The sequence below is a fragment of the Oryzias latipes genome, chromosome 6, assembly GCF_053564925.1.
Source record: "Oryzias latipes strain Hd-rR chromosome 6, Olatipes_Hd-rR_3.1".
Lineage (NCBI taxonomy): Eukaryota > Metazoa > Chordata > Actinopteri > Beloniformes > Adrianichthyidae > Oryzias > Oryzias latipes.
The window spans coordinates 1087153-1105274 of NC_136242.1; the positions used below are offsets into that span (position 1 = coordinate 1087153).

The 18122-nt window shown below is 41.9% G+C and overlaps 1 protein-coding gene and 3 long non-coding RNA genes across 5 annotated transcripts in view; 2 read left to right on the plus strand and 2 right to left on the minus strand.

Annotated features, from left to right (window-relative positions):
* galnt18a (UDP-N-acetyl-alpha-D-galactosamine:polypeptide N-acetylgalactosaminyltransferase 18a) overlaps positions 1 to 18122 on the plus strand; it is a 267871-nt gene that overhangs the window by 216802 nt on the left and 32947 nt on the right. The window contains exon 10 of one of the 2 annotated variants that reach the window (XM_023955406.2): positions 13627 to 13794. In XM_023955406.2, coding sequence (XP_023811174.1) covers positions 13627 to 13794 — 168 coding nt within the window. The remainder of the gene's footprint in view (positions 1 to 13626; positions 13795 to 18122) is intronic. The other variant, XM_023955408.2, reaches the window with a different exon arrangement.
* Positions 2560 to 3848, minus strand: LOC105357436 (uncharacterized). Its single transcript, XR_911366.4, has 3 exons — positions 3764 to 3848; positions 3522 to 3557; positions 2560 to 3331 (listed from the first exon to the last, which is right to left on the minus strand). It is a non-coding gene; the product is annotated as an uncharacterized LOC105357436 (long non-coding RNA).
* Positions 8843 to 10313, plus strand: LOC144992369 (uncharacterized). The gene is made up of 2 exons (XR_013656255.1): positions 8843 to 9482; positions 9774 to 10313. It is a non-coding gene; the product is annotated as an uncharacterized LOC144992369 (long non-coding RNA).
* On the minus strand, positions 10302 to 13597 carry LOC144992366 (uncharacterized). Its single transcript, XR_013656251.1, has 3 exons — positions 11762 to 13597; positions 11006 to 11203; positions 10302 to 10876 (listed from the first exon to the last, which is right to left on the minus strand). It is a non-coding gene; the product is annotated as an uncharacterized LOC144992366 (long non-coding RNA).

Below are 18122 nucleotides of genomic sequence, written 5' to 3' on the forward strand. Positions count from 1 at the left end.
TTCTTGAACATGCAGAACTGCTGACAGAATTGGGCTCCTATTCTTGTCTTAACCCTCAAATACTGTAAATAGGAGTTCTGTGCATTGGAAACCTCTGCATCAAGTCGAAAACAACACTAAATGAAACAGCCCATGTGACACCCTGATCAGGTTAGTTAAGGTAAAGTCAAAAGCGTCCAACAAAATCTTGAAGCAGAGCATTTCTGGTATGAGCCATGTGGTAAAGATGATGCTGATCTTGATTCTGGAATTGTTGAAGACTTTTAGCAGCAATGGAAAATGTTGCTGTTGTTCCTCTTTGCTGTTCATTTTTGGGTTGTCCGGGCCCCTGGAGGGTCATAGAGAGGAGTCCGTGCATCTTAAAGGAAGTTCAGGTGGGTCTGAACTCCTCTCAAGGTGTTTGAGCAAGGCTCGAAGGGCTGGTACAGCCACCTTAAGGGATGTCATGAAAATGAAACATACCATTGTTGTCCGTGTGGTATGTACTGTATATCATGAAGTGTTTGTTAGGATCCTGTAAGTGTTAGACCCACTTATGACGTACAGGTGATGCTGTCACATGGTGCCCTTACGCCATACTGTAATCAATAATAAGGTGTAGATACTGCCACCTTACTGACCCCTGCAAGTGCTCCATACATGGGGTTTGCATGCCATACTCAATTGTTTGTGGGATGTCCCCAAACTACACTCTGATTGTCTGATTTCATCATTTCTAGGGGGGGACAAATTTGCCTCCACCTTACCTACTTTACCCTTACTTACTATAAATGTTTACTACAACCTGTCACCCACAGAGGACTATAGAAAGAATTAAATGAACATTTTCTCTCTGCGGGTTCATCGAGCGTTCCCCTAAAAGGTTTGCCCATGTTCTGCCTGCAGAAAGCTCATATCCACCCATAAAGGTATTTAAAGTGGCCTGACATTCTTCTTCTGATTATTCTTCCAGTGAGCCACTATGGAAATCCTTTTTTTTTTACTTTTCTCATGTATAAAATCTATATATTCAAATATCTGTTTTCCTGTCAGCTTATTAAGCATAAATGTTGACATCGTGCAGTTGTTAGGCCTTTTTTGCATACACCGTCAGAGCTACTTCTAAAGAGAAAAACCCATTTCAGAATCTCATTTGGTAAAATTTAGAAAAAGCACGTTGAGTCTGAAAGTAATTTCACTGCATGAGTGGATGGGGAGTGCGTGTTCTGGTGAAATAGTGAATAATTGCAGTGGAAATGAAGCAGATAATAGAAATCTAATCTTCCCCTTAATATTGGTGTAGCCTTGCTAAGGAGATTGGTGTGTCGCTGGATCAATAAATCTGGAAAAGGAGACCACTGAGGCTTTCTACCCAGCTAAGACATACGGATCGTATGTTACTCTCCTTTTTTGTGAGGACCAACCAAAAGCTGCATGAAGCAGGCTGTGCGTTTCCATGGTGCTGTTCAGTTTCTTCTTCATCCTGATGGACAGACATTTATTTTTTATTATAATTTCAGGAGAACATTTTAAACAGTTTGGTGTGCAAAAAATAAAATGTTTGGTCAAACTGCATGATGGAATTGATCATGTCTTTACTGTGGAACTTACAAAGTTTATTCCAACAAAACAGCATGAACCCTGAATCTGGCTTTGAAAGAGAAAGACGTGACATATTCTGCCTTTAAAAAGATCAAATTTGGTGAATTTAGTTCCATGACAGGTTCAAGAAGTAGTTACTCCAGCCGGAAATGATTTTGATCTATGAAAAGCAACAATTACCAATCTTTAAAAGTGTTCCCTTCATGGTGTGTTTGAAGGAAGAAGCCAATTACTGGACTTTCCAAAAGTCCGACTTCTTCCAGAACTAATGTGAGAGGCAGTTTGTCTGTTCTTCAGCGTGAAACGGAAGAGCTTCCCATGGGAATCGTCTCCACCCTCACTTATGCATCATTTCAATGCCAAGTGGAGATCTGCAGCAAGAATGCTGAATATTTTAAAAAGTGCCCGAGGCATCACAGGCGGCAGAACACAGAAGAGCCATCGGTTCTGTTTTTCAGGTCATTAAAAGAGGCTGTTTGTAAAATGGAGATATTAAAACGCTTGTCGCTGGACAGAAGTAATCCATTTTCAAAATGACTGTCTGTAAGACTATTAAACTGGGACCAATTTGATCGATGTGTGATCCCATAATGAGACCCTCCTCTGTGTAGGTTTGTGTGTGTGTTGGTTGCGTAGAAGCTGTAGTGTTGTTTTTTTCACGAGTCGTAGCTCTTCCTGTGTTAACCTGGTTGCCAGTTCACACTGAAAATCCCCGCCTCTGCTCTTTATTGCTTCACTCATCCAGATAAACCTCTCATGTCCGGGATGTTTTCACAGCTGTTTTGTTGTTGTCTTCGTGACATCGCAGCTGCTTTCTAAGAGACACAACTGATTCCTGTAAAACAGCATCAACAGGAACCAGTTCCATTCTCACGGAGAACCTGAGGCGAGGCGGCGTTGCTTTTGAAGGTCACGTCATGCAGGGAAACTGTTTCATGGGCAGAATTCACAACTGAGATCAAGATTCTGAGACGTCTGGCCTTTACAGAAATTTGGGCTTTAATGAAACGGTATCCAAATACACAAACTTTAAAATGGGAACTGTAAAAATTAAAGAGCATTTCTGTGGACAGGGTTGGATGTATCCCAAACTGTTCTAGGGTGCATTCATGTCTGGTCCTGGTCTGATCAGTTTCCTCTCATGGTTTGTCAGGTGTGAACGTTTCACCTGAGCTTTGGTTTGGACCAAACAAGAGAACTCTGGTTCCCCTGAGGGTGTCTGTTCTAATGCAGATGAACTCTGATGTGGTTCACTTCAGTGAGAATGCAGATGGACTTTTTACAAACCAAAGGGAGGAGGTGCTGTCAACTTTGTGTGTTTGGAGGAGAAGACACCACAGTGTGAATCTGAAGAAGCAGGAGTCATGAAGAAGTTTGGAAATGTCTGCTGGGTAAATGTGGAGCAGAAAGGATCTGTGGGAGCTTCTTCAGAGATGACAATCAGAGACTAGTGGGACTATCTGCTTTACTTTTCCCTGTTTTTTCTGTCCTGTTCACAGCTTACTTTGAAAGAGAGAGACCCCAAATAAGCAGCTGAATTTGAGTTGAGTCGAGTCCTCTTCAGTTTTTGGTTCTTCCAGAGAGTGGTGGGAGGGGTCCATTCATCCATCCATTTTCAGGGTCCGCCAAATCACAACCCAGGGACTGTTGGGCAAAGGCCGGGTCCACCCTGAACAGGTTCAGGTTCCAGTCTGTTTCAGGGCTTGAATCAAACCTGGTCTTCTTGTTGCAGGCTGCCAAAAAGGGAAAACTACCACAAAGCTGGTTATGAAAATTTATTAATACAAAAACCCCGTCATGAGTAGAACAATGTTGACCGTATCAATGACACCACAGGAACATGCAGACAAAAAACCCACAGTTCATGCACAACAATAAAAAACTAAAAAAACATGCAATATAACTGTGATGCACAGCACTCGGTGGGATACGGCACTCACCAAAATAACATGCGGGGTGAAACCTAAGGGAAGTGACTAACAAAAATGACAAACAGAACAGAGGGTAAATAGTCCGCTCCTGCACTTGATTAGTCAATCACGCTGAGACAGTCCCGTGAGGAGCGGACAAACAAAATACAAAACATAAATTTAAACAGGACAGCAGGGCACAGTATTCCAACACTGGTGCGTCGCAACACCTCACGCCCAGTCTTTAAAACCCCCAGTAAAACAGGATCTACCTCTGCCGTGATCCGCACTCTTTGCTCGAGCCAACTCACGCTGCTCTCTGAGCTAACCGGCTTTCTCACAGGCAGTTAGCACCATAGCAACCACACGTCAACTTCCTTTTTATACCCTCTGAACAATGGGTATAGAGACACCTACAGGTGACTCCCGTTACATTCTGATGCTAGAATCTCACCTGGTTCCAGCTTAACCATGTTCAGAATGGAGGCGTCTCAGAAAGATAAACAGGAAGTCAGGTCTTTGCACTCATTCAGGGAAAGCAGCAATGAACTCATGGAAGCATTTTAAAAATCCTCAGACTCCTGCTAATCATCAGGACTCTGTCAAAAACCAACAAACTTTTGGAAATTTTATGTCAGAATTTCCCTGAAATAAATAGTATTTTTCTTCAGAAGCAAAAAGAAACTAATAATAGATAAGCCAGCACACTTTTATTGCGGCAGTTCTGGGGCTGCTTGTAAATACTTCCCGTTCGTTATTTGCCTCCTTTTCAGAAATGCTGAAACCCTGCATTCAAAGCAGACAGTTGCATAGTGAGAACCCATTTCCAGTGTAACATAATGTAATCAGCCTCTGTTGTTTTTTCCTCCCAGTTTTTGTCTCTTGAATGGAGCAAGAAAAAAACACATTTTCAAAATGAGAAAGGAACTCTACTTTGCAGCTTTGTGTGATAAATGATGAAGTGAGTCTCATGAGAGCTGCTCCCACCATTTCCACATCTCATGGCTGCCTTTTTCTACTACAATGATCTGGGTTTGGCAAAAACTGTCAAGACTTGCAGTTGGTTTCTTTATTCAGTTTGATTCCATCTTTTTACTCTTTAAATTCTAAAGAAAAGTGTGGCCCCGCCCTTGATTTCCGACTGACAGTCTCTATTCTTAAAGGTTTTTCTTTTATCAATAAAGAAACAGTGAAAAGTGACATCTGTTTGGTTTCCAAATCAACACTTTTGAACAATGTGCAGACTGTACATCCAACAACAAAATCCAGCCTTGGACGCACTTAAAATGTTAAAATGCATGCGGAAAAGGCAGAAATGTACCATCTTCTCTTCTCCTGCACCTGAGCTGATGTGCACGCTGGACGGGGCGGATCAGGGAGCTTGTGCAACATGCAAGCCCTCCTGGGCCGTTGTGACATCACAACTGCTCAATAATTCAAGGAGAGCATCTTTGCTACAGTTTGATTGACAGCCATTTAAAAGGAGAAATACTCAGAAACGCCCAAATGAAATGATTTGTTATTAAATGTGTTCTCTTTCAAAAGTCAAAAACTAAAAAAACATGATTTTCATGGGAGGGGGACTATATGTTCATGTGAATAGGTCTCCCTTCTCTAGCTCCTTTGGATCCTCTAACACCAAAGTGTGACATTCCTCATATTGTGCCATATTATTTTCCTGCAATTTTAACAACTTTTTCAATTTCTCAAAATCTGTGATAGATTTGAAATGATTACAGTTTTTGTGCCTGTTTCAAAATGTCTGCTGCTGAATTAGACTAGAACAAACAGAATTCCCGTCTATCTTCCAGGTTTATGTCTATACAACACAGTTAACGTGTTCAAAGATGCTATCACTCAAACAGAGCTGTGCTAAGCTTTTCTCAGCAGCGTTGAGTCACCATGACTACAGGAGGACATGTCATTAGTGTTAAAAAAGCTGTGTGGATCTTTAGAAGGAGATTAATTACTGGAATCAGTGAGTACATAGACTCCATCACAGCAAAACAAATCCTCCATCAGACACAAACACAGATTCTTACTGATTCAAACTGAGAGGCTGTCCACTTGTTACAGTGTCAACATTACTCCTACTGTACCTGGAGATGTCCTTTCCCTGTAGACGCTTATCATCCTCATTTACACGTGCACAGACAAATGTACACTGACAGAAAGACGCACTTCCCTTTCATCTAAAACCTGTCTTCCTTTTCTTTACATCCTCTTTGATACTCAATGTTTACATATTTTTTCGTGTTCAAATTTCACATTGGCGTTGATCCTGCTTGTGGGTTTTGAAGACAGCTCTTCGTGTTTCAGCTTCTCATCTCGGTGTCATTGTGGCAGATTTTTAGAAGAAACGCATCTCACTTTGAGCTTTCATTTTTTTGACTTCTTTTTTTTTTTTTTTTTTTTTTTTTTTTTTAACTTGTCCTGTCCAACAGCTGGGCAGACAGATGAGAGCTGAGGGCCTCTTGTGTTGGACATATTTTGCTTTAACAAGAGGGGTTATTAATCTTCAGACAAACCAAAGGTATGACTGAATAAACCCCTTTTGTAATTGAGGCCAAACTTTATTAATTTCAATCATGTCTGAAAATCTTTGGTGTTGGACCGGGCGGAAAAGGAAAGAGGGGAAGAAGAGAGAGGGACGCTAGAGAGAGGGGGGTAGGGGGGTGATAATAAGAGGGGAAGGGGGATAAGACCATGAAGCAGCATACAGCAACAAGTTTACTGGTTGTTAATCATTATGGTAAGGTTCAAATGCAGTACAAAAAGGGCGGGGCCCGTCCACACACACACTCAAATGTTATAAACACACCTGCTAGCTGCAAAAATGTCCACCTGTCGACATGTACACAAAACAGATAGTGTTCACACGCATACTTATGCCTTAAAACCAACTAGTGTGAAATATTTCAGTCATTCAGTCATGCAAACTGTTAGTGCAAAGGTGAGCTAACACCAGTGCTCAGGTGAGTGTTTATGTTCTTCTAAAATGGATGGTGGAACGTGAAAAGAAGGAGGGAGAGTGCCCAGCCATCCCCACCCCAAGACCCCCACCGCAGCAGCAGCGGCAGCCGGAATCCCCCCAACGCCACACGGGAACTGGCAGGGAACAACCGCCGCCCGGGCGACCAAGCCCGTCACCCAGGCCAGGAGAACGCGCCGGGAGAACCCAACGCAGGGCCCCACCGGAGAAGGACACCCACAGCCCCAAACGAGCACCCCACCACCACCCAGGAGTTCCGGGCATCCCCCAACCCCAGGTACGAGCCAGGACCCCCCTCAAGGGAGACCCGCTCCGCACTCCAGGCAGCCATCCGCCCGGCCCACGGTTGGTCCAGGGAGGAGCGAGGCAGGGGGCCCGCCGCCCCCGCCCAGGAGGGGGGAACCCCGGGGAAAAAAAGAGGGCCCACAAGGGGTGTTGTAAATATGGCCCGACCAGGCTAGGCCACAGTTGGAAATTTGGCGGGGCCCAGCACTCAGGAGCAAGGACCAGAACCCACCCCCCAGGGACACGAACACCCCCGGCTCAGATGTAATGTGAACCCCCTCACCGCGCGGAGAGAGCACCGCCGGGCCCAGGAAGCCGGCACCCCGGGGACACGGCCGCCGTTGCAAAGGGCCCCGTACCCCCCACCAGGGAAGAGGCAGGGGACAGATGGACCCAGGTCCCACCTTCCTTGCAAAATGTGTGTGCGTGTATGTGTGTTTGCGAGGGTGTGTGTGTGCATGTGTGTGTGTTTATGTTGGGATGTATATATTGAGGGGGGAGGGGTGTGTGTACTAAGGGGGGTGCAGTTAAAATTGGCGGGTAGGGCACTAAGGGGACATCTCCTGATTACTCACAGTGACGTCCCCCCACCCTCCCCACCAAGGGGCCCTAAATGTCTAAGGTGCGGTTAAAATTGGCGGGTAGGGTGCTAGGAGGACATCTGCTGCTTGCTGGCAGTGATGTCCAAGCACCCCCCCTACCAAGGGCCCTAAATGTCTAAGGAGCAAATAAAACCGAAAGAGGGGGGGCCCACTCCATACGGCAACCATAGGAGGGGGGCCACTGCCTAGTAAACCCCCCCCAAGGCTCATAGCAGGCTAAGCCCCCCACCCCCTCACCCTATTATGAGGTTATATGAGGAAGGGGGTAAGTTGGGGACAGCTGATAAACTGTCCCCCGGTGGTCAAACAGCTGTCCCCCCCCCTCCCCAAGCAAGGGGGCCAGGCCCACCCAGCCCAGGGGCCCCACCCCCGGAGGCGCCGACACCCCAGGCCCAGCACCACCCCCCCCACACAGAGAGAGAGGAGCCAGAAAGCGCCGGCCCCCCCCCGGAGCAAGCCCAGGCCCCCACCCCCAAACGCCGGCCCTAGAAGAGCTCTGGTCAGGCCTTGACGGGACCGAGGCAGCCAACCGGCCGGGGAAACCGCCAATGGCCTTCATTTTTTTGACTTCTTAAGGTGCGTGTCTCGATCGGATGTGCTGGGCCTTCAAAAGTAGGCCAACTTCTGCATTTATTACCCTCTTTTTATTTACACCAGGTTTGCAAAGCATTGTTAGCTAATATTTACCCAGAATTGGATTTTCTCATCTCTTGCCTCTGGATGTTTTTTCTCTCCTCATGCAGTTTTCATCCTCTTTGATTTACACAAGAGGCTGTAGATGTTTTTGAGCAAATTTTACAGGTGAGGTAAACACATTTAGCATTCAGAAATAGGCCTATTTACAGTAACTCCTCCATCCCCCACCCCCGCCTCTTGTGGCTAATTGCTAATAACAGCCTTTGTGAATGTAGGTTAGTGCCAGGCTGTACTTTTATGAAATGGATGAGTATTTGCAGTTTTTTGCTCTCGTCTATTAAAAAGAGTGAAATATGTTTGTTAACTTTGAGCAGACAGTGGAAGCATCCTCTGCATTTTTGTATTTCCGGGATGTAATTCTCAATATGTAAATGCTTCACAATACCATTAGGCACAAAAAATGTGTTTAACATAGTAAAAACTCAAGTCTCTGAGGATCAGGAGCCCCAGATCACCTGTGAACCCTGGCTGCAGGCAGCTGAAGCACCAAAACATTTGTGTGTGTAAAGTCTTCACTTACAACCCAACAAAAACTCCAACTAAAGGTTTAACAAACCCTCAAAACTGAAAGAACAGAAAACTCACTGCCTGCCTTGCAGTGAGCGGGATCATTGCAATATTTTCAAATTAAAGTGAAATGTTTTCACTCGCCAACACAAAGAATTCCCTTTATTTGCTTTCAAAGCATAAACTAGATTTTAAAGAGATATTTAATATTTTTAAGAATGTTCTCTAAAAACCTATTTATTGTAATCCTTTAACACCGGAGCTTTAGTTCCTGTGTTATGGGAAATATGTGGATTCTTATGGGACATTGTTGTTTGAACGATAAAATCCAGCATCGCTTCATTTAAAATAACTTTCAGTTTAAATGAAGGACAAATGTCATCATCCAATCAGCGCTGTCCCATAGACCTTTTTCACACTTCCGCATTTTTCGACCGGAAATACGTCAATGACGTGTAAAACAACTTCCTGTTAGCATAGCGGCACATATGAAGAATGGCAGAGTCGAAGAGTTGCAGTTTCTGTTGTGTTCCAGGCTGTTCGTCTTCCAACCAAAAACAGCCCGGCCTCTCATTTCATTATTTTCCTGTGGATCCAAACCTGAAACCCAAATGGATACAGGCGATCCGAAGAGATGAAGGGCATAGTTTTCATGTAAACACAGGAAGCACCGTCTGCTGCCGGCATTTCGCTCCGGATGTGGTGCGGCTGCGTCGTTCGTCGCCTGAAGAGTGGTGTCGTCCCGAGTATTTTCCCTTGGAAAAACTTTACTGCTCCTTGGAGAAGGGAGTCAGTATATGACAGAACCTCAAACGTCAGTCTATGCAGCTGTGCTGTGAAGCTAGCGACACGGTGGCTAAGCTAAGGCAGTAAAGATGGATCACGACTACGTGACACACCCACCTGCAGGTAAGGTTGTTCATAATGTGTTTAGTTAACGTTAGTCAACTATGTGTAACGTTATTGGATAAATGTATTTCTACCTGAACAAATGAATGTTTATAATAAAAGCTGTTCACGCTCTCACCTATTTTAATTACATGTATTTAATTAATTTTGGGTATTTTGTCATTAACAAAAATAAATGAAACGTATTTGTAATTAAATACTTAACATACTTTTCAAAACATGATTACTGTGTTGTGTTAAAAGGTAGAATAAATATATTAAGACTGATTTTTAATTTCTATATCTTTCCAGGTGCTCTGGATGAGACTTTGGATTACATCCATGACTTAGAAGCCAAGTTCCTTTGCTGGACCCAGGAGACGATGTCATGGCGGACAAAGAGTTCCTCATTGAAGACCTCCTTACTGACAATGGATCTAAGATCATCATTCCACCTTTTAAGCTTTCAGCTTCATCAGCAACGAGGAAACAGAACAAACCCAAGCCATTACCCGCCTCAGAATTATGGTGGAAAGAGTGATCGGTAGGATAAAGTCCTTTCACATCAGGGACTCTCTCATGCCGCTCACACTGATGGGCAGTGTAAATCAGATCTGGCTTAAATGCCGTGTTTTGGCAAATTGTCAAGGACTTTTTTGTGTTGAAGAGTGAATTAATGTTTGGTATGTAAATAATGTATAATGTGCAAATAGTATGGAAAAAGTTTGTGTTTCCACATATTCTTAAAATCTAATTAAATACAATTGTTATATTCGTAATATTTTTCTGTTGAAATGTGACTTTGACTTCACAAAAAAATTAGATGAACAAATAAAACAATTTTGGTCAAAATTGTGCCTCATTTAATCTTTTGGTATGCGTAACAACAACTGATTAATCACAACACAAATAACATCAAAGATTTACAATAAAAAAGAACATTACAGATCATCAACAGTAAGACAGAAGGCTGAACTGATTGTTAAAGACAGGATAAGTGTAATTTAAGGTATGCATTCATGCATTTGCTATAATATCTATCCAAGTTCTCTTTCATTCCATCTCAGAAACCCCATCCAACACAGCCATGAGAGGTTGGGGCTGCACCTGGCATAATCTGCTTCCAGATGCCATCATATATGGATCTAGCTGTGGTCCTACACAAGAGAAACACAACACACAAAAGTTAGACATAAGTGCATAACTACATTTAAATTTAATTCATTATATCTGCTGTAACCATAATTTGGTTAGTCATAACATCAAGCAAAAAAACGTAACTTGCTCTCACAAAGCAACACACAGTTAAATGAATCCCCTGTATATGCCTTGTACAGTGTGGAGCTCAGACCGTCTCTGCCAACTGTTTTGGGCTTTTGCACCACCAGCTCACTAACCGGTTCAGGATGGATTCCCTTATAAATAAAAGGCAAAAAGCAATTACAGTCTGTAGTCACTACTGGGGGTGTTTTTATAATAATTTATAGTTGTTATGGATACACATCCATTCTTAAATCATAATGATAATTTGATCACAAACCCACCTGTGCTCTTGGTCTGTGCCATCTTTGCAAGCCACTCGTGCAGGCCAGGGGGGGTGAAACAGCCTGCAGACCCAGCTGTGAATAATGTGCGGTCTGGAACAGGATGGCAAAAGGATGTCATTGCAGAATCCTTTAGCAGCCGCACAACTGCAGGAGAAAGCTTTCAGGTTGGAACTTTCTGCATCCATCCAGTGATATCTAACCACAATAAATTAAATAGGTTACAATTAAGACATACTTATGTTGCTACATCAATGTAACACGAAACTATAACTGTCAGTAGGGTGACCAGATTTGAGTTAGTAAAAAATAGGAGTGAAGTGAGTTTGTGAGATATTTCATCGAGAGTAATTGGTGTTCAGAGCTGCATACATGAAGCAAATATGATTGCATTTCATCTATGTTCAATGTTATTTTATTATATAAGTATCAAAAAAGAGAACATGTCCAGGAAAAGAGGACGTCTGGTCACCCTACTTTCAGAAAAATAATACTAATAGTAAGTGAAGAAAGTGCCGCAGGCGCAGCAAAAAGAATGAAGACGCAAACGGGCAACTTAACATTTCTTATTTACAGCTTCACCAAATTTTTGGGTGTTATGTTAATCTCATGCCTTTTCACTTAAACATACACACAACATATTCACTGCGATGTGTTATACCTTATATTACAAATAACACCAGGATTTACAGTTGACGTAAACAAACACACAGAGTTACCGGTGATGCGGCTATGGCTAAGCTAGCTGAAGCTTACCTTGGTAATGGTGGATAAACTCTTCGTGGACGAAATTATATCCCTTGTCCAATTTGTTTCCTTTAGTGGACGAATGCATCTTCACACTATTCATCACATCGGCGCTGATGACCTTCGGAACACAACTCAGACTCTTCGAAAACACTCTAGGCTCTGCCATTCTCCGCCAGCGAAGCACAAACCGGAACTAAGTTTACACGTTGCTGACGTGTTTCCGGTTTTTGCGAAAAAGGTCAATTGTAACGGTTTTCAGTTTCTTTGCCTCTTTGTTTGTTTCCTTATTTTTCTGTTTAGGTTTGAGTTACTTCCTGTTTTATTTTGTAGTATTTCCTGTTTTGTTGTTTCGAGTTTTACCTTTCCCCGTCAGTCCTGAGTGTTTCCACCTGTGTCTTGTTTCCTTGTATGTATTTAAGTCTTGTCATTCCCTTCCTCCTGTGCTGCTCCATATTGTGTTGTTCCCTGGTTTAGAGTTTAGTGTGTTTCAAGTTTCTATCCTGCCGTATGCATTGGTTTTGGTTTTGTGTCTTTAGTTATATTAAAGCTCCGGTTTCCCTGCAAATCTCCTGCCTCCTCATCCTCACTGCGCCTGGGTACTCTCCCTTCCACCCCATAACACGTATAGTACCTACCTCTTTCAGTTTTATAAATGTTTTTCATTTTTGAACATTTCATTTTGTTTTCTGGAAATTAATTTAGTCGTCTGAAATGAGTTTAATTTGTTATTTCATTTTCTTTTCTGAAAAAAAATATAATTTTTGTTTTTTAAGTTTCGGTTTCTGAAATGTTGTTTTGTTTTTTAAAATGTAATACTGCTTTTTAACTTAATTTTTTTTTTAATTGTCGTGATCTTAAAAATGTTGTTGTAGCGAGTGATTTGTACTTCAGGGCCACCGTACTATTGACTACCGTAACTCTTCAACCATTTATGTGATTAACGAATTTCCAGTGGATTTTAAGGCAGAGAAGAGCAGCCCTGTGCTGATAGGCAACACAGCACAGTAGTAAACTGTTTAATCAGGGGATTCTGTGGCTAAAAAAAACAGTTTTGGGCCGCTATGCAGCAGTTTGCCTTCATAAAATGTTGCACATTGATGCAAAGCCAATAGGAGTTTCTGCACATCAGAATCAGCTGTTTCGTGGTGATAAACGGTCAAAGATTTATGTCAAAGAATGTGTGTTATAGAGGTGTCACCGGCAACATCCCTGGTGTAAAAGGGTTAATACATATTTACTTTGCCTCCTAAATTTGTTGTTCTGTGTTCAATTTCCGACACTTGAACTGAAATCAATATTTTTGTTTACAAATGTAATACAAATTTCTAGTTGTGTAACTTTGTCTCAGTGTTTTTTCATTTTTAGGGTTCAAATCAGGTTCAAATCATTTCCTAGTGGTTCCAAGAGACATAAAGAATATGTGGAGAGTAAGTGAACCCCTCTGTAGAAATCTCTTCATGCCTGGTCGATGCAGAAACCCTAGCAGGGGTTCTGAGTGACAGGGGTTTAGAAGTAGCTCTTTTTAAAGATTGATCTTCCTGACGAATCATAACACCATCGATCAACATGTACAGTCCTGTCATGTTGAAGGTGTGGTGCTGAAATGGGGCTCATTCCAGTCAAAGGAGGGGGTTCTGTGGGAACAGAGACAGAACTTGAGCTGCGTGTCTGAAAACAGAGAGATTGGTCTATTTGGTTTTCAATTTCATCCTGCATACTTCCAACCTTTTGTCCCGAAAAAGGCACAACTGAGAGATAAAAATGAAACTGGATCACCAACTAAGATTTTTTTAAAGCTCCCACGCTTTCAGTTTTCATCTGCAGATGTACTTTTTAAACTGAACTCAGTTCTTTCTTCTTCTCTCCCCTAGCAGAACGTGTACTACACCAGCTCCCAGCAGCTTCATCTGGGTGTGTTGAGTCCAACCATCGACGATGACGACAACAAGTGTCTGGTAGATGTGAACAGCAGACCCAGGCTCCTGGAGTGCAGCTATGCAGCTACCAAGCACATGAAGCTCACCTGGACATTCACCCAGGTAAGAACTGCTAAAGAACGGAGAAAAACCTGAGTCTTCATCCTCCTTAATGAATTGTTCGTGTTGGTGTTCTGCAGACAGCTGACTCTGGGGGTTGTGTTGTGCTATTCTTAATGATTGTGTGGGATTCAAGCGTCCTTCTTTGTGTCTGACTCAGTCCACCTCTACAAGTTTGTCAGAGCATGGATCACTCTTCATGTATTTTATGCAACATGCATGGCAGAAGGGCATCTGCCTCAGTTAGATGATGAGTTTTGCACATTTGGATTCTTTCCTTTTCTATTGACAGGCAGGTATTTGGCAAGAATATGACACCACAGTCATCAAGCATCTGTGTTTATTAAGGCAGTTTTCACTATCAAAGCTGTTTTTCTTCAAAAATTTTAATTGAGTAAGCGTCTTCTCCGTGATTAAGGCCAACACTACAGCCAATACTTCCAGAGAGCAAAGCCGCCTCACCTCGCTCTGCACTTCCCCCAGTATCTCCTTGCAATGGAAGCAGCTTCTAATTAGCAGCAGGCAGATTCAGAAATCTTACTTCCAATTCATGTCAAAAGGCAGAGATGAAACCCTGTAGAAACACCCCTGTGGGTTTTTTAAAGAGAAAACTCAATTTTCTCTATGAAAAAGTTTGAAGGAGTCAAATCAGGCTCCAACTAGGAATTACAGCTAGTTTTCTGAAAGAGCAGATGAAATGTGAGTTGTATTAACATGCAAAAAAGTAGATCACTGCAGTGGAAATGCCAAACAGTTTCTGATTATGCCTCAGGTCACATTCATTCTTTATCAATGGGAAAGATCAAAAATATGCAGAAAGATTGCATAATACAGCCTGAGTAGTTTCCTAGCATTTACCATAACAAACGGTCATTTCATCGTAAAAACAAGATGTTTTTCAGGACTTTTGGTCGGACCCACGTTTCATGTGATCTGGGTGACATGTGAGTTTTTTATTTCTTTTTTTCCCTCCAGCTATCCAATATAACATTTTTGTGAAAACTGACAAACTAAATGACTTCAAAAACCTTTTAAAAAAACAACTTAGACATGCAAATATGAAAAGGAAAAGTAATATACAGGCATAAGACTCAGATTAGTAAGTAACAATAATGATGTCAAAAATTTGCTTGAATGAACAACTTTACTCAAATAATGCATACAACAACAGATAGTCTACCCCAAACCAGAGACAGTTTCCCCACAAAGTCCGGTTTGTTTGTCTGCCGAGATCCGTTCTGTGCTCGGATATCCTTAAATGAACTGTGCTGAGGCCTGCACAGGTGATCCAATTTACAGTTCGGAGTAGTCTAGTGCTGCACGGTTCTGCTGTGATCTGTTAATGTGCCACAATGCCATTTTCCTAAACTGTGACTCCAGTTACACCTCGGGTTGAAAATGTCTCGGCATAAAATCACAACGTTAAACAAATGTAAACCAATGCGGAGAGGGAAATATAAAATGGACTTTCAGCTTCAAACCTTTCTCATCTATCCAGCATCTTCAAACCCCGCTTAATCCTTTTCAGGGTTATGGGGTTGCTGGAGCCTATCTCAGCTACTGCTGGGCAAAGGCAGGACATGGACTCCATGCTGATCTGTTGCGGGGTCACATAATCACATTCACACCAAGTGACAATGAAGAATCACCAATTCATCAGTTTGAAGCATATTGTAGGAGTGTGAAAGGAAGCCAGTGCAAGTAAAATCAATCCGCATGTGCTAGCATCAAATAAAAAAAACAGCTTGCAGAAAGGGGGGATTGAGGGCCGAGCTACTCAGCTTAGCACCAATGGCCACGCCCACGCAGAGGAGATTTTGAAAACGCAGGCTTCAGATAAACACAAAATGTGTTTTTTTTAGACATTTAGGTTGTGGGACTTTGGTTAAAAACGTCATAATCCTAATTAGAACACCACTGGGAACATTTTTATTTTAAAAAATTGTCACAGGGGGACTGTAAACCTTCTGCTATCTAGCCAACCAATCAAACATGCTTTATAGGTTTTTCTAAGTTGTCTCTCAAGTGTGAATGATTATCTGTGATTGTTTGTCTCTTATCTAAAAGCTCTGTGGCCCTGTGATGGACTGTCCAGGGTGAAAACCACCTTTAAGTATCTTGGTGGGCTCCAGCATCTATCTATTTAATGGAATATGAGTTAAATTTGGCTTTTATTTTAGGTGGTATGAATGAAAAAATAAAACTGAATACTCAATAAACAATTAGTCCAAAAGTGAAAAGGTTTGCATGGATACTGAAAAATAAAAGCCTCCCTCTTTTAACCCAAGTTAAGGTGTTTGGCCAGATCACCTGTGATGCCTTTATGTTGTTTGTTATTTTCCTTGTTCCAGGGACATTCAAGTCAAATCTATCTCCAGCATTGGTGTTTTTTTAATGTCTTTTTTAATTCACTGGTGTTATTTATTAAGCCATTATAGCTGTGACCATATGCTCAGTTAAATCTATTTAGAGTTTGTAAAACGAACAGCTTAACCTTTGCAGTGTCTTTGTAAAAAGTGGGGGAAAAAAAGGATGCATTCTAACTTGAACACTCAAAAGAAAGTAGAAAATAAGTGAGTCCTTTTTTTCTACAAGATGTGTGATGACGGGGCCTCAAATCAACTGTCAGAAAAAATCTGCAGGAACTCCCTCAAAAATCTACCTTAGTTTGGATTTGAACAGAAGTTCTCAAAATGCAAAGGAAAACTGCACCTTCACCTGCAGCGACTGTCTTAATTCAACATATTAAAATTCAAGTAACTCTTTAAGCTCAAGCTTTGACCTACAATATCGAACAGCCATCATCGCAAATTCCAAATAATCATGAGAGTCCTCTCCCTGATTATGACGCCTGCAGGCGTTTGTCAGAGAACAGCCGGGCTTGACTGAAAGTCAGAGCTCAGGTGGAGCTGCATGAAGGCAGACAGGCAAAAGAGCACCACAGAAAGGCAGAGAGGGAGAACAAATCTTTAGGTCAATGCTTTAAAATATCAAGAAAAAAGGGCGATATTTCATCTGAGGCAGGGAGTCTCTGATTTTTAATTATTGATTAGTAGATCTTTCTGAAAACTTAGATAAGCTTTAACCAGAGGGAGCAGCAATTAAAAGGGAGTGAAACAGAGAGACAAAGATAAGGGAGAGGATTATATAAAGAAAAAAAAGTAGTCATATTTTTACAAGCAGAAGGGTGTTGATAAAATTGACTTTATTCTTCTTACATCTGCTTTCTATGCCGCTCTTCTTGCTCTTTTTTTTGGGCCAGTATGGAAGATCTACAGGCAGACCAGCTCAGTTTATTGTAAAAATGTTGGGATTGCATTTTCAAATTTAGACCAAATCCCAACACCTGTTCACAATCATTAAAATGCAACTTCTTTTTTCCATTTTTTAAAACAATTATGTCCAGTTGAGGCCTGGAAAGAGCTGAATGGTCAGAGCCATTATCAGAGCCTGTAGGTGGGGAATAAACCTTCGCTCATCATATCCCATTATTTCTTTGTCTACTCTCCCGTTAGCTTAGAGCCCCTCACAACCTCAAGCTAACATTAGTGGTGCAAAAAAAAAAAAATTCTAGCAATATTTGAGCTATCCAGCCACTTAGATGCTTATATACTCTGAGGATCATTAACTTAAATCAAGACAACTGTAGATGATTTGCCACCTAAACCTGCTGTGACTGACAGGATCCACTCAAAATAAAACAAGATCAAAAATTTAAAAAAAAGTAAAAATTACTCACATAACCAAATCTAAGAGCATAATGGTCACATTAACCTATTGAATTAGATATAGTAAAGGACATGGATTCAGCTAAATTAACTAGACAAAAGTGGTATAATCCTAAATACTATTTAATATTATTGCCACACAACAGATAAATGAAATTGTATTTTTCCCAGACATCTTTTGGTGGGACTGGATTTTCTGCTGTCCAAAGCTCAGCTGATTTTATCCAGACAGGAAGGACTGGGTGGGAAAGCAACCTGCTAACAGTATTCCCAGTTTTCAAATCCATCCATCTGTTTCCCTGTTATGGCTCTGGCCTTCATAACAGACACGTGACTGTGCAGTCCGAAAAGAAAAGCTGAGTACAGACTGGAGGGCAAGGCTTGTGTGGTACATCTCCAGTCAGGAGATCCCAACCTGGCCCAGCAGAATGGAACTTAAGCCTGCCTCAGCTCTAACAAATGCAGGAAAATCATTAGTGAAGGCTGCTGCTTTTTTGCCTCCTAAGCAGCTGACTGCAGCAGGATGCGTAAAATGTAAAAGCCAACACAGATTAGCTCATTTTAGCAGCTGCCAATACTACTGATCCATTTCAGCTACAAACT